Genomic DNA, 23,588 nt, shown 5'->3' with positions numbered 1-23,588 from the left:
ACCCTTATAAATGCTCCCACTTGAGAGTGGAGGGGGAGAGGTGAGCAGAGGCACGTGTTTTGCGGTCTGCTCGGTGTTGTGTGTGCAAATAAATATGTCCTTGAACGAAACGTCGTGCTGTCTGGCGGATCCTTGGTGCTGGGGGGGGAAACCCACGGGTGGCGGCCTCAGGCCTGCTACATAATACTTCAAATATTAATCATTATTTCTAACCTTGTCAATGTCTTGACTATATTTTCTATTCAATATATATATATATACTGATGTTTGAAGTGTGTGTCTGTTGCCGACTTAGGAAGCAGATGTATTTTATAAATCAAAGTAATCAAACTACAACACATCTTCATCACATAGTGTGACCTCCAGGAGATTCACAACGTAAGCTGTTCAGGCGCGGATGTGTTCAGGCCTGCAGAGCCATGTCGACCAATCGGTGGAGATGACGACAGGCGCACAACCCTCTATACAACCTTGTTGTTTTCTAAAACTTTTCGTTGAGAACTCGACGACGTTCGAAAACCACAAAAGAAATACTTAACGCCTGATTCAACTCTTCAAATGCACTTAAACAGCAGAGGTGCGTGTGTGTCCCTCCTTCATGCTGTCGCCACAGCAGGGTGTGTTAGATAACATGAATTATTTCGATGAATGTTATCTCGTAAAAGTTTATTTGATGTTTTGTAATTTACGATCCACATACCGACACCTGAAAAAAAGAAGTTGATTCTCGTGTGACGTCTTGATTCTGCACTGTGACAAGTGTGTGAGCGTGTGTGTGTGTATGTGTCTATGTGTTTGTGTGTGTGTGTGTTTTCCTCTTCAAGTGGGTGTCAGTCAGTCATCAACCATCAGAGCCTAACTGACACTAAACAACTTATCAACCTTCACTACACACACACGTCTTGAAACAAGAAACTTCTCAACGCCATCCAAAAAGTTTCCGATAAAAGAAAACGTCAAAAAATGCTGAGCATCCAAATACCTGCGCATGTCTTAAAAGTGAATAAATGAGGCTTTGAGACATGGACACGAAAATAAATTAAGAAGAAGAACTCTTCAGGCCCTAAAACACCAAAAATGTACATGAGACTGCTGTCTCGCGACCCAGAACATTGCACTTGAACGCACCACAAAGTCTCCGGCCGACTACCAACTAGCATGCGTGAAGAGGAAATAATCCTCCACACCAGCAGGGGGCGACGTTCTGCATTCAGGGAGAGAAACCCGAACACCGTTGACTGCAGACGCACCAAGTCGTTGTTAACAAGCTCTCGTCCCGGCCCTCGTTTGCCTCCCTCACTGCCGCTTCTCTTCGCTTTCAGCTGAGCAGCCAATCGGAGTGACGCCGAACAGGCTCCGCCTCCAATTCAACGTTCAGAATCTGCTCGAAGGCTCCTGCAAGGACCGCACCGTGCCGGCGGACTTAAGCCAATCGAGACCATCCTCAAGTGGGACATCCTTGTTTCTGGGTAAAGATTCTCTCGTTCTTTCCGTGAGCAATAAATGCAGAACGGGCATTATCGATGTTCTTCACACAGAAACCGACAGAACAGATAAGCTGGACGGATAAAAAGGTGAAGAACAGACGGCAAAAGCAGTGAAACCACTTAGTGTAACATATATATATATACATACACACACATACATGTATATATATTATAAATACACACACACATATATATATATAAATTAATAAGTGAATAAATGATCAACAATAAAATAAGAAATTAAATACCTGCATAGAATTGTTTTTAAACAAAAACAATAATGCAAAGAAATATAAATGTACATATATACATTATAATAAGTGGTCTGGGCGGTTGTGCGTGAACAGAAACCGGCACTCGGTCCCGTTTGTTGCGGTTTCACCGTGGACCTTTGTTCCCCGTGGCCAGGCTGAAACATGTCGAATGTCTGAGTGTTTTATTTAATTGTTTTGGAAACCGCCTTTCAAAATAAAAGATGCGGGACAACAACAAGACGATGCGGCCAACACCCGTCTGTCCCCCCCCCCACACACCCCGACGGGCGAGACGGCTGAGATGGTGAATAATTCATCCGCCCGCAACATAATCAACCAAAAGTAGATTGTATCTTCTTTTTAAAAGCCAAAGCAGCTGAAATGTGACATGTTGCTGCTTTTACTTTGGTGATCTAAAAAGGTGATTGTGCAACAAATAGGATATCATTTATGCATTCTAACTATTTGTGGTGCTTTTATTTTGGCGATCTGAAAAGGTGATCGGGCAACAAATAGGCATATGATTTATGCTTCCAAACAATTAAAAACGCAAACGGTATAATTGATTAATTAACGATAAATCATTCGTCGCCGGCCGGAGGCGACAAGCGCGCTTCCAAGAAGGATCCTGGGAGATCAAACGAAGGGCTGGATTCCTGAGCGGAAGATAAGAGCTGCAGACGAGTAAACCATCGATACATCCGTACACCCCGTGAAGCTCGTAGAAACTAGAAACAGGGCGTTCAAAGGGACCTCCCTGTTTTGATAACAGCCGTAAACATGACGCTGCAGGTTCCCGATCCGAAGGAATGGGGCCCGCGCAGCAAAGGCCTCTGGGAGTGTCAGTTACGTCTCCGTGACGACGGGCACAGGGCTGCTGTGAGAGAGGGATGTGGAGAGAGAGGCAGGGCGTGGCTTCATAGGGACGGGGGGGGGAGAGAGAAAATGAGAGAGAGAGACAATGAGAATGAGAGAGAGATAATGAGAATGAGAGAGAGATAATGAGAGACGATGAGAATGAGTGAGAGAGAATGAGAGAGAGATAATGAGAATGAGTGAGAGAGAATGACAGATAATGAGAGAGACAATGAGAGAGAATGAGAGATAATGAATGAGAGAGAATGAGAGAGAGAATAATAATGACAGTGAGAGAGAGAGAATGAGAGAGAGAGTGAGGAAGAGAGAACGAGAGTGAGAGGGAGAATGAGAGAGAGAAAATGAGAGAGAGAGCAAGAGAATTAGAATGAGAGGGAGAGAGAGAGAGAATCGCTGCCGGCTGACTTAAGAAGAAGCTTCTTTAGTTTCACAGGACGACTAGGGGGGGGTGTCTACGTGATAATCATGTGTGTGATTTACTTTAAGTGTTTGTGTTCTCAACCTCCTCTCAGGCCTTTGTGCACACAATTCAATAAAAGAAGGTGAAGCACATACTTGTCAGGTTGCCAAGTGCTGCTGAGGGCTTCAGCAACAACATGGCTATTCATGGGAAGGTGTGTGTGTGTGTGTGTGTGTGTGTGTGTGTGTGTGTCCTTGCCTCCTCCTCCTCGGCGGCGCTCGGCTCGGGGCTCTTCGACGACTGGCTGAACACCGACGACTTCCCGCTGACGCTCTGGAGAAAAGACGAGACCGAATTAAATCAGAAATTAAACAAGAAAATTAGAAATTAAAAAAGGAAATAAATACATTTAATACAGATATTAAAGTGCATCCGTTCTGCTATCCGACTGCTTTTTATTCTGCTCAAATTCAACCAAAGAAAACAGAATGGCCGTTATTTCCATAAAAATTTCTAAAAAATAAACATTTCACTGAACGCAATAAAGAAAATTTTAAAAAAGACCAACAGCAATGTTGATAGAGCGTTAAAAGCCCTTTGGTGAAGCTGACTGCACGTTTCAGTGAGAAACTGGCTTTGTGTTTCTGGTGCGCAGGAAGTTGAAACTTGTCCCGGAGCTCGAGCAAAAAAATAAATGAAACTGAATCCAAGCCAATAACATTTAGAACAAAATAATTCAGGCCAAATTCATTCATTAAAAAAACCACCTCGCCTTGAAGTTTACATCCTAAAATACAGAGCGTCACATCTAAAGATTCTGATAAATGTGATGAATTAAGTCGGATAATAATGACACAGGTCATGGTTGTGTTGTTTAGTGCATGTTAGTGCATGTTAGTGCATGTTAGTGCACGTGAGCGCGCCCCACTGGTTAGCTAACGGCCTGATACTGGAAACACACTGCTTTCTGTGGTTTGCACCGTTGGCGCTGCTAGCACCGTTAGCTCTGTGAGAAATATTAGCTCTGCTAGCACCGTTAGCTCCACTAGCACCGTTAGCTCCACTAGCACCGTTAGCTCTGCGAGAAATATTAGCTCTGCTAGCACCGTTAGCTCCATTAGCACCGTTAGCTCCACTAGCACCGTTAGCGCCAAGAGCAGCGTTAGCGCCAAGAGCAGCGTTAGCTCCGCTAGCATCGTTAGCTCCGCTAGCACCGTTAGCTCTGCGAGCACCATTAGCTCCACTGGCACCGTTAGCTACCAGCGGCTGGCTCGGGCGTCGGACGCCATGTTGAGTCAATTCGAAATGCTCCAAATCTTGTACGTCGCACCTTTTGGAGGCCGGAATAAGGAAAAGCAATTAAACAACTAAATTACTGAAACTTTTTTAGTTTCCCTTGTCAAAATACTGCACGTAGCGACATTAAAGTAACGCTAAAGTCGCTCATAATTAATGAAAATAAAGGCCATCATCCAGCCAATTCTTGGCATGGTTCTCCAAAGCGAGACTGAACTAAACTGCGGTCGTGTCGTTTCACCCGACGCTCAACGCGTCTTCCCAGGCGACTCGAGCCGGCCGTCTAACCTCAAAATAACACAATCTAAACAAGCGACCGCCTACGATCGTTGGGGCGCGCCGACCTCAGCGGAGTCAGAGCGGGCGCGGCCTCGAGCGCGTCTGCGTGCGTGAAGCTGCGAGGTCGTGTGAACCGTCCCGCGGGCGAAGTGCAACGCGTTCAGGAAGTGAGAAGCGATGACGCAGCGGCGCAGGTGCAGCAGAAGGCGAGCGATGGCTCGGCTCGCTTCGATCGGATCAAAGCCACAGCGTGTGTTGAGACGCAGCATCTATTCAATCAGTTTGTCAGAGAGGAACATTATGGCAAGAACTTAAAAATAAACACTTATAAAAACCAAAATAGACACTACAATAAAAAAAAAATTATCTTCAAAATCTACTGAACAAAACAATAATGTTTACTATATAATTGAGTTTAAAATAAGCAATGATGCAATGATTTTACCAAAAGCAATACAGTGTGAAATTATATAAACGTTGATTTATAGGTTATTTACCATATATTATATATAGTAACAAATTTTGGACATTTTTAACATTTAACTGGCATCAGTAAGAGACCTAAACGTGCACATGTGCAGGAATCCCTCGTGTTCAGGTATTTATTGATCGCTTGACAATGTTATTCTAATGTATGTACAGTATTACATTATGAGTGTATTTGTTTTAATTATAATAAATAAATACTATTTTTCTGAGTTGTTCTTATTTGAGTGTGTTATTATATTTTCTGGTTCTGTGTTGCATTTCTGGTTGGAAAATGTTATTGCTAACATTAAAGTAAAAAGGCCTCTTGCATAATGTAGTTATTGTGCAATAGATGGGTTCCCATATAAAAAAATGTAAAAGGTAATATGCCTTATCCGTTAAAAGAAATGCTAAATATTACGCCATGCTGAGTTTATTATGTAACAATCTATTTATTATATAATAACTTGACTGCACAAAAAAAGTTATTTCATTATGTACTCGTGGTTTTATTACATTATGAGTAATTATTAATTATAATGGTTACATTTAGGCTTCAAGTGACCCAAGTACATCATAAAGGTCTGTGTGTTCCTTCCACACAACTCGAGTGTCATATTTACCTTCGCATTGAAAAGGCGGAAGGTTATGTTTTGATCGCCGTGTATTTATTTATTTATTTGTATGCGTGTTATTCGCATAACTCAAAAAGTATTAAACCGAATCGCATGAAATTTGGTGGGATGATTGGTTATTATCCGGGGACCATTTGATTAGATTTTGGGATCAATCGGGTCAAAGGTCAAGGTCATGAAAAGGTCAAAATCTTCTTTTTACCATAGCGCAGTCCATTTTTATCCAATTGGCATGCAACTAATGCCAAAATGTTCATAATGCAATGCCCAATCTTGGGATATGCGAAGGTATGCGCTCTACCGAGTGCCCGTTCTAGTTCCTCATGCTTTTGAAACTTTACCTCTGAATAATAAGTGCTTTTTAAACAAATATGTTTGTATTTTTCCTCTGACAACTCTATGATCTCCTCCATGTATCCCCGGTGTGCCCCGGGAGCTCTGAGAGAGGCGACGGCCGTGTTTTCCAAGCCGTGCAAAGATCGTATCCTCCAGGAGGAGACTCACCTCGTACGCGCTCTGCTGCTGGAACACCAGGTCCGCGGACTCCTGGCTGCTGGCGCTCACCCGCGGGAGGCTCTGCATGTACACGGGCGACACCACCTGCTGCTGCATCATGGGCTGCTGCTGCATGAACACGTACTGCTGCTGCTGCTGCTGCACCGGGATGTACTGCAGCTGCTGCTGCTGCTGCACCGGGATGTACTGCAGCTGCTGCAGCTGCGGCTGCGACTGCATCGGGACCAGGTAGCGCAGACCCTCGTAGGAGCCGTTGAGCGGGAGGGGATGCACCGGGGACACCGGCGAGCTCGAGGTGACCGTGCTGGCCACGGGCTGCGGGGAGGCCACGTTCACGGTGCGGTAGCTCGAGGTCACCGTGCTGGCCACGGGCTCCGGGGAGGCCACGTTCACGGTGCGGTAGCTCGAGGTCACCGTGCTGGCCACGGGCTCCGGGGAGGCCACCACGTTCACGGTCCGGTAGGTGGTCCTCGTCGTGCGGTTCGTTTGGACGGACATGTTCCTGGGTCCCGCGGGGAGAGACTCTCTCCCGACACCACGCGAGGAGCGGAGGAAACTACTGAGAAGTTTCTGGAATAGCACCGCGCAGGATTCCTCAGGTGGCTGCTTTCCCCTCGGCCCCGGTGTAACTTCCTCCTCTGCGGGCGAAGTGGAGAGGAAAGTCTGGTTCGAGGAGTTCTTCCGCGGAGGGAGGCGCTCTGCTGTGAGAGGAGGTGGGCGGGGTCAGAGGAGAGAGGAGCTCCCGGAAGTCCTACCTGTGAGCACACTCAGGTGCACCAACAATACATAATCGTAGTCATAATAATCATAGTAATTATAATTGACTGACAAAAAAAGAAAATGAAAAAAATGAAATTTCAACAAACTAAGGTAAAGGTTAAAGAAGAAGAACAATAGATAAAACAATCAATACGATTATTGTTTTAGACGTAGGAACATACATATATACACTACCGTTCAAAAGTTTGGGATCACTTAGAAATGTCCTTATTTTTCAAAGAGAAGCACTGTTTTTTTCAATGAAGATAACATTAAATCAATCAGAAATACACTATACATTGTTAATGTGGTAAATGACTATTCTAGGTGGAAACGTCTGGTTTCTAATGAAATATCTCCATTGGTGTATAGAGGCCCATTTCCATCAACTATCACTCCAGTGTTCTAATGGTACATTGTGTTTGCTAATCGCCTTAGAAAACTAATGGATGATTAGAAAACCCTTGAAAACCCTTGTGCAATTATGTTAGCACAGCTGAAAACTGTTTTGCTGATGAGAGAAGCTATAAAACTGGCCTTCCTTTGAGCTAGTTGATTATCTGGAGCATCACATCTGTGGGTTCGATAAGACTCTCAAAATGGTCAGAAAAAAGGAACTTTCATGTGAAATTCGCCAGTCTATTCTTGTTCTTAGAAATGAAGGCTATTCCATGTGAGAAATTGCAAAGAAACTGAAAATTTCCAACAGCGGTGTGTACTACTCCCTTCAGAGAACAGCACAAACAGGCTCTAACCAGAGCAGAAAGAGAAGTGGGAGGCACAACTCGGCAAGAAGACAAGTACATTAGAGTCTCTAGTTTGAGAAATAGACGCCTCACAGGTCCTCAACTGGCAGCTTCTTTAAATGGTACCCGCAAAACGCCAGTGTCAACGTCGACAGTGAAGAGGCGACTCCGGGATGCTGGCCTTCTAGGCAGAGTGGCAAAGAAAAAGCCATATCTGAGACTGGCCCAACAAAAGAAAAGATTGGTATGGGCAAAAGAACACAGGCATTGGACAGAGGAAGATTGGAAAAAGGTGTTATGGACAGATGAATCCAAGTTTGAGGTGTTTGGATCACACAGAAGAACATTTGTGAGACGCAGAACAGGTGAAAAGATGCTGGAAGAGTGCCTGACACCATCTGTCAAGCATGGTGGAGGTCATGTGATGGTCTGGGGCTGCTTTGGTGCTGGTAAAGTGGGAGATTTGTACCAGGTAAAAGGGATTTTAAATAAAGAAGGCTATCACTCCATTTTGCAACGCCATGCCATACCCTGTGGGCAGCGCTTGATTGGAGCCAATGTCCTCCTCCAACAGGACAAAGACCCAAAGCACACCTCCAAATTGTGCAAGAACTATTGAGGGAAGAAGCAGGCAGCTGGTATGCTGTCTGTAATGGAGTGGCCAGCACAGTCACCAGATCTCAACCCCATTGAGCTGTTGTGGGAGCAGCTTGACCGTATGGTCCTCAAGAAGTGCCCATCAAGCCAATCCAACTTGTGGAGGTGCTTCAGGAAGCGTGGGGTGACATCTCAACAGATTACCTCAACAAATAAACAGCTAGAATGCCAAAGGTCTGCAATGCTGGAATTGCTGCAAAAGGAGCATTCTTTGACGGAAGCAAAGTTTGAAGAAAAAAATTAATACTTCAAATACAAATCATTATTTCTAACCTTGTCAATGTCTTGACTATATTTTCTATACATTTTGCAACTCATTTGATAAATAAAAGTGTGAGTTTTCATGGAAAACACGAAATTGTCTGGGTGATCCCAGACTTTTGAACGGTAGTGTGTATATATATATATATAAATGTATGTGTGTATATATATATATATATATACATACAGCAGGTGAGAGATTAACAAAAACAATATTCTATTTTATTTAAGAAGTCGGTGAGTGTGAGGCCGCCACTAGGGGGCGACAGACGACCACAAAGGACCCCTCCTGTCGCAGCGTGGTACCTCCCGTGTTTACCTGTGAGGCCTTCCTGAAAAAGCCTTCATTCAGCTGCATTCACCTGTGCACCAAGACAAACCTGCTGGAAGACCTTAAACTAACAGGCTGAGAGACAGAGTAGTAACTCTGGACATGTTGGTTTAGAACTTTAGATAGGTTGTTTTTGTTATTATTTATTTATTGGCATATAAGGTATATATATATATGTATCCACTGTGCCACCACTGTAATAAATAATCTTGTTCGTCATTATAATGAAAAACAGTCTGAGCGAGCATCTACACATTTTTTTACTTTTTCGAGTTTTTTTCGAAAGTAATTATTTTTAGGAGCCAAGTCATTGTTTTGAGACACTAAATGCTTATGTTGCAATAAGTCATATGTTGTCACAAGACGTGTGTGTGAGAGAGAGAGAGAGAGAGAAAGAGAGAGCGAGAGCGCGAGAGAGAGCGCGAGAGAGAGGATACGAGAGCGAGAGTTTACACTCAACTCTCGCGATGTTTAGCGAGAACAGGCAACGAGAACAATCTACCATCCCATCAAGCGAGGAAGCGGCTTCATTATAACGGGCACGATAATGGCTGCTACCCATCAGCTCCGTTGTCTTCTGCGGGAACCGGTCGACGTCGGAGGTTCACCGATGTCTCGGCCGTCGGCCTGAAGCCGCCAGTTACCCTCCGGTGAGATAAAGATAACGCGTTGTGCGCGGACACAGCGGTTTCACCCCCCTTGTGTCGGTCCGCAGCCGCGCGCCTTGTTGTTGCGCTTCAGCCGGCGCCAACTGGTTCCGCTCGTCTCGCGCCTGGAGCTGCGGCCGGACTTCACCCCGGAAGTGCGTTTTTTAACGCCCAAACGCGTCTATTTGGACGTGTGGACGCGATAAACCTCGAATGTCCGCATGTTGTGAACGTGTGAGGCGGGACACCGAGCAGTTTCTGTTATTATTAAATAATTTACTTTATTTAAAAAAAGAAAGCAGCTCGTTTTTCTCCCTCGGCGAAACGCACATAATGAGCAGCTGGAAAAACTAAATTATTTTAGTGCATATAATGTGAAATGTAAAAAGCCTTCAAACTGATGTACTTGTAACCGTGTAAAATACCTTAAATGCTGATTATCTGAACGCAGTTCGGCGAGGCTGTGGCCTCTCTTGGATAATACTGGTGGAATTAGTTTTATTGAAATGCTTTTTTATTTGTATTATCACTGTGTGAAGTGTAGGCATGTTTTATAATGGTGACTAGACTAACACTGTGCTGGTCTCAGCTGGTTTAGTTCACCAAAGCTGTGCAGCCAGGCGTCACCTCTCAAAACACGGACCTCACACCAGGTTTGTGTGTGTGTGTGTGTGTGTGTGTGTGTGTGTGTATTTCGCAGATAATATCTATTTTCTTTAGTTGATTCATATTGCATTTGAAACTAGCCATTTATTCCTGTCCAGAGAAGGAATGTAGCTTATAATATTATCTAGATGTGAGGATTAGTTACATTTCATGAAATAAAATGTTCTGCACATTCAAATATGGAGATCACTTGCATTGCTCTGCTTTTATATCATATTAAAGTGAATATCTTTAGGTTTTTGGACAAAAGAAGAAATTTGTTGTGGATGTATTATTTAATTGACATTAAGTCAGCTGGTTGATATTAATAATAATGTTATTTCATGTATTTCTCTTTTATTTGTATATTACATGGATGACGAGAGCTACATGTAACTGGAGTCAAATTCCATGTGAGTTACACACACATAGGCAATACAGCTGATTCTGATCATAAGAGTCATAATAATAATAATAATAATACATACATACATAAATTCTGCTGTGTAATTCAAGGCTTGCTTGATAAAAAAAACCACTAGAGCAAATGTCAGCTTTTATTTTGAAGGGGTGATTCGGGCCTCAGCTGCTGCAGTAGGAGTTATGTCGTCATTAGGCTGGAATAACCCTTCCATTATCTGCTCCCATTGTCATGCATGCCCACTATATATTTACCTTTGGCAGTATCCCCGTCTCTGCTAATCAAATACACGAAGTATTGGTGAGCAATTAAGTTAAAAAGACAGCAAAGAGAGCGCGTTACTACGCTGAGGGTTTCCCTCTGAATTAGATTAACATGGTTTGTACGGTCATGGAAAACCTGGAAAAGTCATGGCCTTTTTAAATGGTTATTTCCAGACCTGGAAAAGTCCTGGGAGTAAAATAGTTTTGGAAAAGTCATGGAAATGTGTTACATTCATATGTTCATTTACGCTGAGTTTTAAATAATTAATATGCTTTTTAAAAGAATGAAGCTCAAAATATAAGCCGGCGTACGCTCTTATGCTCTCTAGCGCAAAGTTTTCCGCGCTGCAAGTGAACGCACCGTAACTGAAAAGACATAAATGTTTATTCTTTTAATCTCTCATTCATTTGAGTCATTAAAGTTATATACTGTAGGCTCTGGAATGTTCAATGTTAGTTTAAATACGACATTTTATCACTTTTTCATTAATAAACAGGGTTTTCACAAAATGTTTGGTCATGGTAATTTGGTTTAAAGTCCTGGAAACCCATTGGTCAACATGTGTGTGTGACTCCTGTGTTGACCTCCTGTCCTCGGCTGTCTCCATAGTTGCTTCCCCTGGCCTGGCTGCCTACCCACAATGCACTGCTGCAGGGCTCCGTTTGTCTCCGTCGGTCCACGACACGGAAACACAGCCGTAAGGTAGAGTTCCTATTCAGCTGCTGTCGTACTTATGGGACAATAGAAATATATATATATATATTATGTGTGTATATATCTATATTATGTGTATATATCTATGTGTGTGTATATATATGTCTATATATATCTATATGTGTGTATATATATATATATATGTGTGTGTATATATATATATATAGTTTTCCTGTTGGTAACACGTCGTATAGACTTTATATTTTAGTAGATTTTTTTATTTATTTACCTCACTTGCATTGCTGTTTTCAATTTTTCTCTGGTCTCAGTATAAATGATTTTACAGTCAATTATGAGTATTTCTATTGTTCTCATGTGGTCATGTTGGTAATCTATAGTTTCTCGTTGTTCTTCTGTCGTCTTGAATGAATTTATCTGATTTTATTTCCAGGTCTGGTTGATCTCGTTCGTCTTCCTGACATCATGTCTGGCTCCAGGGATTTACCAGGTGAGTGACGCTTGTTATTTAACATTACACTTCTTGTAAGTTGCTTTGGATAAAAGCGTCTGCTAAATGACATGTAATTTAATAAGTTTATGATCACATTGCTCCCAACAGTTTCCTGTTTTCCTGAATTCAACGTGTGAAATTAGTTTTAAACCCTGTTTGCGTCCGCAGCCATAGAGGATTCTGGGATGAGGCTCCCCATCGGGATGACCCGGCGGGCCCTCAGCTACGACGACAACATGGAGGCGCCCATGTCCACGCCGCCCCACGACATCCGCATCAACAACCTGTGGCGGCGCCCCGTCATCCCGGAGAGGAAGTTCTCCCACCTGGCCGAGGTGAGACGGAAGACGATTCGTCCTCGCCGCCGAGAGGAAGGCGCTGAGCTCGACGACGACGACGATGTGTTTTGTTTTCCACCAGGAGGACGAGAGCGGTGCGGCGAGTCATTCGACGGCGGCGAAGAACAGCGCCCCCTCCAGGTCACCGGCTGTGGTGAAAGCCAAGGCCTCCTCCATCATCATGAGTTCTCTCATCACCAGTACGTGACGTTAGCTCGCTAACTAGCCAGCTAGCTCGCTAAATGAGTAACTTTTGACAGTTTAATTGTTATTGCCATTTTTTTTTTTACAGTCTTCAATGCACCTCTTGAATGGTTGATATTGAAACGGTGTCACTTTAAAGAAGCATTGAAGCGTTTCTTTTTTTGACTTTCGCCCTCAGAGCAGACTCAGGACAGCGTCTTCCGGTTCGAGCAGAGGGCGGGGCTTAGCGACGCCAGCTACACGCCCCACAAAGGCCTCACCGCCGAGGAGACGCAGCTCCACCACCGCATGCCCGAGGCCCTGCAGGTGACTGGCCCTCAACCCGCTTTGTTAAACAAAAAAAGGGGTTTCCATCCGTTGTTGTTGTTGTTGTTGGTGATGTCATGAGATAATGAAGATGGAATTCATGTTTTTGTTTGTTGTCGTTTTTAGAAACTACAGATTCAGAGTTTAGAGGCCAGAGAAGAACGACAGAGCTCCTCGACTCAGTCCACGCCAACCAACACTCCTCACAGCTCCCCAAAGCAGCTCCGCAGGTACACACACACACACACACACACACACACACACACAATCTGTTCATCTAGACAAGTAAATGACAAACACTGAAAGCTGTTTGGTCCGTCTGGTTTTTTCGTGTGTGTGTGTGTGTGTAGGGGCTGGTTCAGCAGCACGGGTTCAGAGGTCAGCGTCGGCTCCTCCACCAGCAGCGTGGATCTCGGTGGAGCCGACTCGGCGGTGGAGAGGTGGAGCGTGTTTGGACCGCGGCCCGCCGTCCAGAAGTCGACGTCCGACCTCGGTTCGGACGCCACGGCTTTAGGTAAACGCCACCGCCTCATTCAGGGACTCTCAACCTTAATCGGACATCTGAGAAGTCGGTTCGCCGGTCGTCAAACTGAGACAGGAAAGCGTTCTCCGGTCTCCGAACCAGAAGCGTGTTCAGGCCCAGACAGGATTCGGGTTAATGGATGAGCACGTGAACTTCGGACCGACGGTAAACACCGAACGGCGGTCTGAGTTTCATCACTCGTTAACCGAGAAGTGAGATCGGACCAGTTTGAATTTGGACCTTCGATGTTTTTACATTTGGGACGACTCGGTCCGGAAACTCTTTGTCTTTTCTCAAGATGACTCCAGGTGAGTAAATTAAAGCTGGACACCTCTTCTAACGGACTAGTGGACCGTTTACTATAACAATACTTTTTTTTAACTTATTATTATTGCTGACCTAATGTCGGTAATCAACTTTACTAATTCAAAGCCATTTATTTTCTGAGTCAGATATTCAGAATAGCTGTTAATAGCAATAAACTAAATAAACCGGTTTAGTTTATTTTGCACTTTTATAAACCAGGGTGCTTCATAGTTAGACACAATTATAATTTTGTATGAAAAAATAATTTTATATAAATATTATTAAACGATATGAATAACTCGGGGCAAGAAAACATCAGTGGAATTATTTTTTAAATAAAGAGAATTTATAAAAAAATGTAACATTTGAATACATTTTGGAAATATTTATGAAAACGACTAATTGAAATGGAAATCATCGCTGTGTTCACACAAAGGACTCAGCAGATTTCTCTTTTTAGGTTTTTCTGGAGTCTGCGCTCTGGGACACTACCGCTTCTGTCCACAGGGGGCGCCAGAATCAACACGCCATAAAAGTCAGCCGTCGTAACCTTAAAAAGCTACAATCATCCACGATGGTTCTTATTTAACCCCCTTTTTATCTTGCATTTACTTGAGTTAACTTCTTCTTTCTATGGTCTTTATCTTATTTTTAAATAACAAAGGTTGAATTTCTTACATAATCTATGTGACCAAATTAGAAAACTGGAATCTCTATATCAAACGGATATATCTCTATTTCGGATGAAATTTCACAATTTTAATCTGAGTTTATTTTTCTGACTATTGCGTTTGTCAAACATGATGTGTTCGAAGACCGTCGGAAAGATGGAACTCTTAACAGTCATGACGTTTCTTCCGGCTTCTCGCTCTGATGACCCGTTTAGTTTCGCCGCTGGTTTTGAAAGAACCTGCTTTTTAGGTTTCAAAGGGTTAAATGACGAATTACCTTTCTTCTCTCTTTTTTTTTTTTCTTTTTTTTTCCAGCAGGCTTTGCGCTGCAGGCGTACCGCGGCGCCCAGAAGCCGACGCCCATGGAGGTGATGAAGTCGCAGGGCGCGCGGCTGGCCGACAACGCCGCCGCCCAGAAGGTGAACCCTCCCAAGCTGGAGATCCCCGCCATGGAGGGCCGGCGCCCTGCAGCGCGGCCGCACAAGCTGAAACCCCGAGACATGAACGTGCTCACGCCCTCCGGCTTCTGAGGCGGCGGAGGCGACCGCCAAGCCACCGCGGGCGCCGGCGGTCCCGAGAAATGTCGTAGTCGACTGTTTTATTACAACTCGGGTCTCGTTTTTCGTAGTTTTGTACGTCGGAAATGCTGACGTTGTACTCGACGAGGTAATCGCTTCGCCGGGTTTCCATCAATTTCAATGTTGCGTTCGGAAACCTGCCTGGTAACAGCGGGTGGGGGGGTGAGGGTTTCATCGTGTTTACATTCGTCATAAAGATTCTCTAAATAGATTATGGAGACAATATGTTTGTTGACGAATAAATTCTGACGCAGCGGAACGTTGGAGGATTGAAACACAACCGATAGGAACAAATTCCTAAAGACATTGTCTGATCGATCGGCCAAGACGACTTATCGTTCCCACTCGCAAAATTCTTCTTCTTCTTCTAAACCAATTGAGAGAAATGCGCAAACATTTTTTTTCCGATTTTTGACTTGAGTGGAAACGCGGCGTCGTTACCAAAATGAAATCTGACAGAACAAGTTGTAAATGGACTCATTTAGCAGGAAGTCCTCGTTGGGCGTGTGTTGCAGTGGTTGGAACATGCAAACATTTTAACAACTTCCAATCTCCATCTTTGAGGCGTTTACTGTGTAGCGTGACTGTAAAATAAAAACATCTCGTACTTTCCCTTTACCCTCGGTCTGTGTACTGTGACAGCTGCCAGTGGCTGATCCTGATATGTTCGTGAAGATGATGATAATGATGATCCTTTATTCCATTATTTAGAAATGCACTTTATTCCCACTATACATGCTCGTGTTACACATTCCCCCAAGATGCAAGTCCATGTGAGAAAACTCCCCCTTCCCTCCGTGTTGTTCTGTCACGTCTTCTCAAAGGGGAATTTTTAATAAGACGTAAGTGTAGATTATTACCAATCAAACAACAGAACAAATGAAATCAAAAAGGCATTGTAAAAAAAAAAATATGTATGATTATTGTCTCAGGAAATCCTGCTCACTGAAACGTTCCACGTATTTGTTTTGCGTTACAGTTGTAATCATTTATATGTTGTAGTATTTTATAGATTTTACTGTAGCAACATATTTTGTTTATTTTTTGGGGACCAGAAGCAGAAAGTGTGTAAAATGATAAGAGAACCCAAACATTGGCGTATTTCAGTTTTTGTTCTTCTTTTTTCTGATTTTTTGGTTTCAAAGGAGAAGGAATTTAAAAGAACCCCAAAAAAAGAAGCGGGTTTATGGCCTCGTTTTTAGTTTTCAGTGTGAGAGCTCGGTCACCGAGTTGTTCTCCCGGTCATTCATGAAGGATTCCAGACGCGTTCGGCTGCTGCTGTGTGCAAATCGCCTGAAGAGACACATTCCTGCAGAAGGAGAGAAAAAAACAGACATTTCTGCAGCGCTAGCTCAGCGCTAACTGCTAATAGGTGGCTCTTCTTTCTCTTTTTATCCGAGGTTTCTGCTTCGTATGGTTTCACCTGTTTTGTTGTCATTTCTCTCGGTTTGAAGTGAACTCTGCGGTCAGATTGTCGTGTCGAACAATCCTGAACGCACTCTGACCCTCGGCAGCTGTAAATATGAAATATGACCGACTGCTCCGTTCCAGTTTATGTTTGCCGTGTGTTTGACGCCAACCCTCTACATCTCCCCGACTGAAGTATCACATCTGAATCTGTGGTTGTGAAGTTTTTTTGTGTAACTTAAAATTAACGTGAAATTTCAGAATAAATGTCACGGAAAAACAAAGTCAGTGTTTTGCATAACATCTCCACTCACAGAAGTGTTTATTGACCATTTTTAAATATTCCACCTGTAGTAATTCATTTTCGCCTCTAGAGGGCCTCAACAAACGACAAAACCAGGTTTCATGATTTCTATACCGCAAAACATCTTTGTGGCATTTCGATTGGCCCATTTCATCTCGTTGCTCCTCCCCATTATCTGTCAGAGGAGCTTCCTGCCAAATCCTGAGCTTTGGAAGCCGAACACTGGACACGTGTGTTCAAAAGTGACGAATGCACTGAGAAGATTCAGTTTAATTGCAAAAAGCATCTTCATGCAGAGTTTTTGTGACGCATCCACCCTGCAGTCAGTCTAGTTGCAGTCAGTGTGTTTTTATTATAGTGACTAACCGCAGCCGGTTGGTCCAGAGGTCTTTTAGGTAACCATTTGATATTTTGATAAAAGCAAAGAACAGACATGATGCTGCGTTCACAGCCAGATGTAAAAAAAAAAAACAGGTTTTTCCCCGAGCTCCAGCGTATATTAGTGCACCACTTAGGAGATAACACTACGATCACTTGCAGGAAATTACAAGTTTGTAATTTAAATACGTTAAAAGGAGTATTTACAGAGTCTTGATGAGGTTTGATGAATGCATTTCCCAAACTTGAATTGTTGGCCATGTCCCGTTCAATATTAAAAACATCATCTCTCTGGGGCCTATTGAAGATATCATTAAAGTAACGGTAGTACCAGGGTCCCTTTAGAACTCCCAATTGGACTGCAGAAGGGTCTGACCTGCATCAGTCCTGGTTCTGGTTCTGCCCATGCCACCCTTCCCCCCATGCGGGTCCAGCAATACGTCCTGGGTCTCCGGCGTCGGTGTCGACTCCCAGAGAGGAGAAGCTCTTCTCCTGGAGGAGGAGGATACCAACATCCGACGTTTTAGCATAAATATCTTGGAGACGAGTCGACATGAGCGTCACCCCATGAGATTGTCAAGAAGACGGGAGGCAGCGAAGACCCGCACTAGTGCTCTCTATGGACTCTTGAATTCTGGCATCATGCACTCAAGTCGCAGCAAACTGGACTGATCGATAAGCCTCACCTGAGATCAGTCAAGTTCAGCAGTTCTGACATCTTGGATAAGGCCTTAGTTTCCTTCCTCCTCTAGATCTTGGTTGTTCAGGGAAATGTGACCTTTACGTTGAGTAATTCCTCAACTCCCTGAAAATAAACGGCTTCATTGCAAGAAGACGCAAAGAAAACCTGTGAGCCGAACCTCCTCGGGCCGAGGCCACCCGGGTTGCCGTCTTTCTTCTGGATCGGAGAACAGCTCCTTGAATTTCTCGCCCTCTCTTTGTCTTTTCCTTCCGGGTTTGATGGCTCCACCGTCCGCCTCCATGATTCTTTCACACGGTGTATCCCTCTCATCCTGTGCAAGAGACCCTCCCTTCCCACACCATCCACACACTTCAAAGAATCCATCCATCTTCAGAGGCTCCCTCCTCCTGCATCCCCTCCTCTTCTCCTGGCCTCGCCATACATCCGGAAGAACATCTCCATCTCTCTCTGCAGCGCGTCGTTTCGGAGGTCGGCGTCGGCTTTGTCTCGCTCCATGTTGCCGATCTTGATCTCGGCGTCGCTGCGGCTCCGCCTCTGCTGCTCCAGACTGGCCCGCAGTACCGCCACCTGCCTCTCCAGGACGTCGTTGCAGCGCTCCAACCTGCCGGACACACGCATACCAAATAGTACGGACGTTTTTACTCTCAAGGCCCTTTGAGTAAGTATTTCCTCACCTCTGTATCCTGGTCTGGTACTCGGCCTTCCGCCGGGCCATCTGATGCCGCAGCTTGGCCAGGAGTGAGTGAGCGCCCCCGGGCTGAGGCTCAGGCACCTGGAGGTCTGGAGTACAAGAGGGGAGGAACACCTCTGAGCTGCCCGTACTGAGAGGATTACTGTCACTGACTGCGGAGCAGGAGGCCGGGGAGTTCGGGTGGTGGACGTTGTCGCCGCCGCCATAATCGTCTTCCCCGCTATCCTGATTGTCGTCGCCGTCTTCGTGATCGTCCTTATCGCCGTTTTCCTCTCCTGAGACCCGACTTGAAGTTACCGGTGTCTTTGGTGATACGTCAGGCCTGACCGCGCCCTCGTCCAACGGTAGAACCTCGCAGGAAGACCATGAAGATGAGGAATCCCTTGTTTGCCCCACCTCCTCTAACTCTGCCTCCTCCCCACAAGGGCCGGCGTGGCCTCCTGGATCGTTGCTTTCGAAATACCCACCGCCCTCCAACCTGTGACGTAGAGACACCATGTGCAGATTGTCGTAGACAGAAAGGTTGCTGTCCTCTTGGGCCTCGCTGTTTCCCCCGCTGGCTGTTCCTGGCGCTGCGCTGGCTTCCTCTGCGGCTCCAGAGCTCCAGAAACCATTGGCCGCGTCTGCCGGGCCGGGCCAGGCCTTGGCCCAGCTCATGGGACTCGATCTGGGCGTGCAGCTGTCTGGCACTGGGTCTTGTAGGCTGTTTGTCGAGGCTTGGCCATTCGCAGAAGACGGTCCTTGCCCAGCGTGGTGCCGGTGGTAATCTATGTTGTGTCTTTCAGAGAGGTGCTGAAGGGGCTGACTGGAGGAGGGCGAGGGGTAGAAGCAGTTCTCCGGGTGGGAGGAGGTGTAGCGGTGGCCGAGAAACCTCTTCTGGCCAGAGGTCAAGTCGGATTTGGCAGCAGCGGAGAAGGCGCAGCTAAAGAAAGCAAGGAGAGTAAAGTTAGACTTTCAAGATGATCCACCCAGGGGCGGCTTCAAAAACACCCGATGGCAAAGCGAGTCGGGCAAAAACATCCAATGAGCCGGTTGGAGCGCAACCAGGCGATGAAATGGTAATAACGGGGGGAAAAGATTGAATTGCAGTCATCTTGCTATTGAATGAGGAGGGGGAAATTATATAGATAATGTGAATTAATCATCACTAACATCACGTTCTTACCACATCTTCCGGCATTAAAAACAGGAAGTCAGTGGTAACAGTAAAGCCCGCCTCTTGCTTGATTTGATTGGCTGCCTCGGTCAAGTGTGACATTGACGAGCTGTTCGACTCGGCGCCTGGCGCTAAAAAAGTGGAGAACATTTGACCTTTAATGCTTAGACATGGCCGTCGTACAATAGTAGCTAGCGTAGTATTCTCAGTAAACCTTCACTTGTACCTTTAAGACCTTTTATTTTGAAAAGACACGGAAACTGACTAGGGATTCGTAGTTTAAAGCTCTGGGACCATTTGACGAGTTTTTCATTTTTCCTGTCGTGTTTTATTTTGAAAGGGGCCTGAACGGTTGCTGAAGACACCTCACCCGGACGGCCCTTGAGTCCACGAGAGGCCGTGAGTGTTCCGGCTGCTCCGTTGTTGTACCTGTGGTTCTGGCCCGGCTCTCTGGAGCGCTCGACGATGAGAGGCATCGACAGCTGGCGGAGGCAGGGCAGCGGGCGGAGATGAGGCTGCCTCAGGGCGCTCGGCGAATGATGCAAACCTCGGGGCGAACGGGCGGAGGTGGTCGGGGGCACTTTGGCAAACAGAGACTCGTGCTCTCGGATCAGCTCCAACATCAGCATCTGGACCAGCGCCGCACCTTTAAAGACAAAGAGGGACGAAGACGTTCGTCAAAGAACCCGACCGGTTCACCGGAGGAGGATGGAAACCCAGTTTCATTGGGATAAAAGAAGAAAAGGATCGTTGGAACCTTTAAAATCCACCTTTATGCTTCGTATCTCGGTATGTTCTGGACACCCAACAAATACAATGCTTGGGTTTCAAATTAAACGGTATAAGCATCATCTTACTTAATGTTTTTCCAATAAGACAATGAAAAGAACGAAATATACATTTATATGCAAGTAAGACCTTTTTAACCTCGTCTATACACATGTTCCTTCCTATACAACCAAACCAATGACTACGAAATTATGTTTAGACACACATAACTACAACTTGGTTATATTTAGGAAAACAGAAGTACTTGCTTATAGGAAGCAGGACTACATTTTTTTTAAACATTTTGAAGCCAAAGAGAATAATGGATCATCCTCATGGTGCCGTCTACCTCTCATGATGCTTTGCGGGTCTTCAGCTTTGGCTCGGAGGATGTTTGGACCGAACACGGTGGCCAAGTTCTGCCCGCTCATCTTGTTACTGCCGGAGTAACTCTGGACCTCATTTAGAAACCTACGCACACACACACACACACACACACACGCACAACAGCTCATTAACACTCTTATTGAAAACACTTTCTAACAGTTACTCCAAATTATTCACATTGTTGTCGATAAGGTTCAGTACTTTACCGTCGCCAAGAAGAAACCCACATGTTTTGTTATTAATTCTGCAATTTTTATTTTAATGCAATTATTCGCATGCGTTGGCACAGACAAGGTAAGTTCAAACAAAACATGGAAATCTTCTTACTGGCAAATGAAGTTCAGTAGGTTGAAGTTTGCAACCGGCAACTCGTGAAGAAGATTCCTCAACTCAGCCAAAACCTGAGAGAGGAGGAAGAAGAAGATGAGGCTCAGGACCGGTGGAAGGTTCACCAACGAGCCGCGTGCCTGTCGTCTTGGTTACCAGTGTGCGGTCACTCGACAGCTTCTGACCACAGAGCAGGAAGTCCTGGTAGCGTCGGTGAGGAACCAGAGGCTCCGGCAGCTGTCTGAGGTAGAGCTTCAGCAGGGACGCCACCGTGTGGACGTCTGTGCGACTGCAGGAAGGACACGCTGCAAGGTGACTTCTTTCACCAAAACAAGGGAAGCGGAACACTGGAAGAGGAAGATGACGGTACCTGTCGAAGGACGGCCTCTCCCCTGCATCGAAGGCCTCCTGCAGCTCGTGGACCAGGCTGGTCCGACCCGGCTGGCGGAACAAGCCCACCTCGTGCAGCCCGCGCTCCCGGATGAAGTTCACGCACTGCTCCACCACCAGAGGAACCGAACGCACCCCGTAACGCCGCTCATACAGCACCGTCTCCTCCAGACGCTGACCGAAGACTCCTGCAAGGGAGGACGGTTTCAGTGGGATCCTGACCTGAAACTCTACCCTCCAAAAGACATTATTTTCAACTGAAAACCAGAGTGTTTATTATTCAGGTTCTTATCGGGCCTCAACCTCCTGTTCTGCCGAGTGGAGTCAATTCTAAAGTGTCTTTAAACATTAATTATATCTAGTGACCACCAGGGGGCGACTCCTCCGGTTGTATAGAAGTCTGGGCTTCATGTATAAAAGCTGCATTATCTCCACTGACCACCAGGGGGTGACTCCTCTGGTTGTATAGAAGTCTGGGCTTCATGTATTAAAGCTGCATTCTCTCTACTGACCACCAGTGGGCGACTCCTCCGGTTGTATAGAAGTCTATGCTTCATGTATTAAAGCTGCATTATCTCCACTGACCACCAGGGGGTGACTCCTCTGGTTGTATAGAAGTCTATGCTTCATGTATTAAAGCTGCATTCTCTCCACTGACCACCAGGGGGCGACTCCTCTGGTTGTATAGAAGTCTATGCTTCATGTGTTAAAGCTGCATTCTCTCTCCTGACCACCAGGGGGCTCCTCTGGTTGTATAGAAGTCTATATAATGACTCTACTTCTTTCTTGATGTATTCCCTCAGTAAACATTGTAAACATGAGTTTATGTCTCAGTCTCTAGTTTCAAGTCTCCTTCTATACAGCATGATGTCATCATTTAGTACTTTAAGGTCATTTAGAGTCAAACAGACCATGAAGCAGGGGACGCTTTAGGGGCGGGGCTACCAGGTGATTGACAGGTCTCTACCAGAGACGTATAGGGGGTCTCAACGTCACCAAATATGGTAACTTCTGTTCACTGGTTGCACCATGGCGACGGCCGTCCACCTCCTGCACCATGGCGACCTACTGTACCTCCTCCCTGTTGGTGGAGCCAGCCGTCCTCCTCAAGCCCGTGAATCGCTGATGCTAATTGCTAGCATGCACATATCCCAGCCTCACATGTAAACTCAAATCATATAAATAGAAGTTTGCCGTAAAAAAGTCTAACCACATGTTAAAGTAAAAACCAAGCACAACAATTCATGTAAGTGTAGCATGACATTAGCTCGTTAGCTATAGCTAACGAGCTAATGTCATGCTACACTAGTTAGCTAGTTAGCTATAGACCCAGAGAAACGTCTTGATTGCAAATGCAGAGGAAAGAAAAAAGTCAGAGAGTCCAACTCTCTACATAACCGTCAGGAACATTTAGGAGAATACGTGACATTGCGTGTCACACGTATCGTGTTTCTGCTCCATGTTTGTCCCTCACACCTGTGAAAGGGATCCAGACTCCCTTGTTGAGGCTCTTCAGCCACTCGTCGCCCTGACCGGCGCTGTTGGAGAGGAAGAAGTAGGACCCCGGGCTGGCCAACACGTCTCTGTTCCCTGCACACACACACACACACACACACACCGAGTCACGTCTCAGAGCGTTTAAAGGTAAATCAAACATGTATGACTCAAGTTCATTCAACACACGTGTGTTCTGCCTCGCTTTGAATCGGAGGAATCAGAAGTGGAATAAATATTTTTTCCACTCCTCCGAAAGACGACGTGTCGGGGATGCAAAACAGGAGGAGATTGATTAGTGCAGACATCATACACTCCGCCCACCCCCCCCCCCCCCCATCACATGTCCCATCATGCTCCTCTGTATGTCCTCCTCAAAGTCACATCCAACACACACACACACACACACACATGCATGTATGAAGAAGACCGTGAGTCAGCGTTTAATAGATGTCACTGAAGGGCAACACACTGTGTGTGTGTGTGTGTGTCACACACCTTTGTGGCCTGTGCTGTCATGTTTCCAGGACTTGAAGCAGCTGAGTCCCAT

At 45.4% G+C, this 23,588-nt stretch overlaps 3 protein-coding genes across 10 annotated transcripts in view; 1 reads left to right on the top strand and 2 right to left on the bottom strand.

Annotated features, from left to right (window-relative positions):
* pof1b (POF1B actin binding protein) overlaps positions 1-9,640 on the bottom strand; it is a 35,653-nt gene extending 26,013 nt beyond the window's left edge. Inside the window, exons 1-3 of the mRNA XM_056443827.1 lie at positions 9,574-9,640; positions 6,200-6,849; positions 3,276-3,350 (exon numbers count right to left, since the gene is read on the bottom strand). Of these exons, the coding sequence (XP_056299802.1) occupies positions 3,276-3,350; positions 6,200-6,709 (585 nt within the window). The 5' untranslated portion in view covers positions 6,710-6,849; positions 9,574-9,640. The remainder of the gene's footprint in view (positions 1-3,275; positions 3,351-6,199; positions 6,850-9,573) is intronic.
* Positions 9,468-16,724, top strand: LOC130212702 (putative monooxygenase p33MONOX). 8 transcript variants are annotated; one of them, XM_056443893.1, is made up of 10 exons: positions 9,468-9,615; positions 10,211-10,265; positions 11,552-11,639; positions 12,048-12,104; positions 12,276-12,442; positions 12,528-12,645; positions 12,828-12,955; positions 13,082-13,185; positions 13,306-13,469; positions 14,771-16,724. In XM_056443893.1, the coding sequence occupies exons 4-10, from the start codon at positions 12,080-12,082 to the stop codon at positions 14,983-14,985; spliced, it is 921 nt and encodes a 306-aa protein (XP_056299868.1). In that variant the 5' UTR covers positions 9,468-9,615; positions 10,211-10,265; positions 11,552-11,639; positions 12,048-12,079; the 3' UTR covers positions 14,986-16,724. The 8 variants fall into 8 exon arrangements, with proteins under 8 accessions (XP_056299868.1, XP_056299825.1, XP_056299861.1 ...); XM_056443850.1 differs by having other exon boundaries at positions 11,552-11,644; XM_056443886.1 differs by having other exon boundaries at positions 10,202-10,265.
* Positions 16,725-18,194: 1,470 nt separating this feature from the next.
* Positions 18,195-23,588, bottom strand: LOC130191734 (rho GTPase-activating protein 22-like). The gene is made up of 9 exons (XM_056411415.1): positions 23,537-23,588; positions 23,021-23,134; positions 21,525-21,732; positions 21,311-21,443; positions 21,155-21,228; positions 20,790-20,911; positions 20,102-20,318; positions 18,500-19,438; positions 18,195-18,426 (listed from the first exon to the last, which is right to left on the bottom strand). The coding sequence occupies exons 1-9, from the start codon at positions 23,586-23,588 to the stop codon at positions 18,195-18,197; spliced, it is 2,091 nt and encodes a 696-aa protein (XP_056267390.1).

This window comes from Pseudoliparis swirei, chromosome 3 (assembly GCF_029220125.1).
Source record: "Pseudoliparis swirei isolate HS2019 ecotype Mariana Trench chromosome 3, NWPU_hadal_v1, whole genome shotgun sequence".
Lineage (NCBI taxonomy): Eukaryota > Metazoa > Chordata > Actinopteri > Perciformes > Liparidae > Pseudoliparis > Pseudoliparis swirei.
This window is presented reverse-complemented; position numbering and strand designations above follow the sequence as displayed.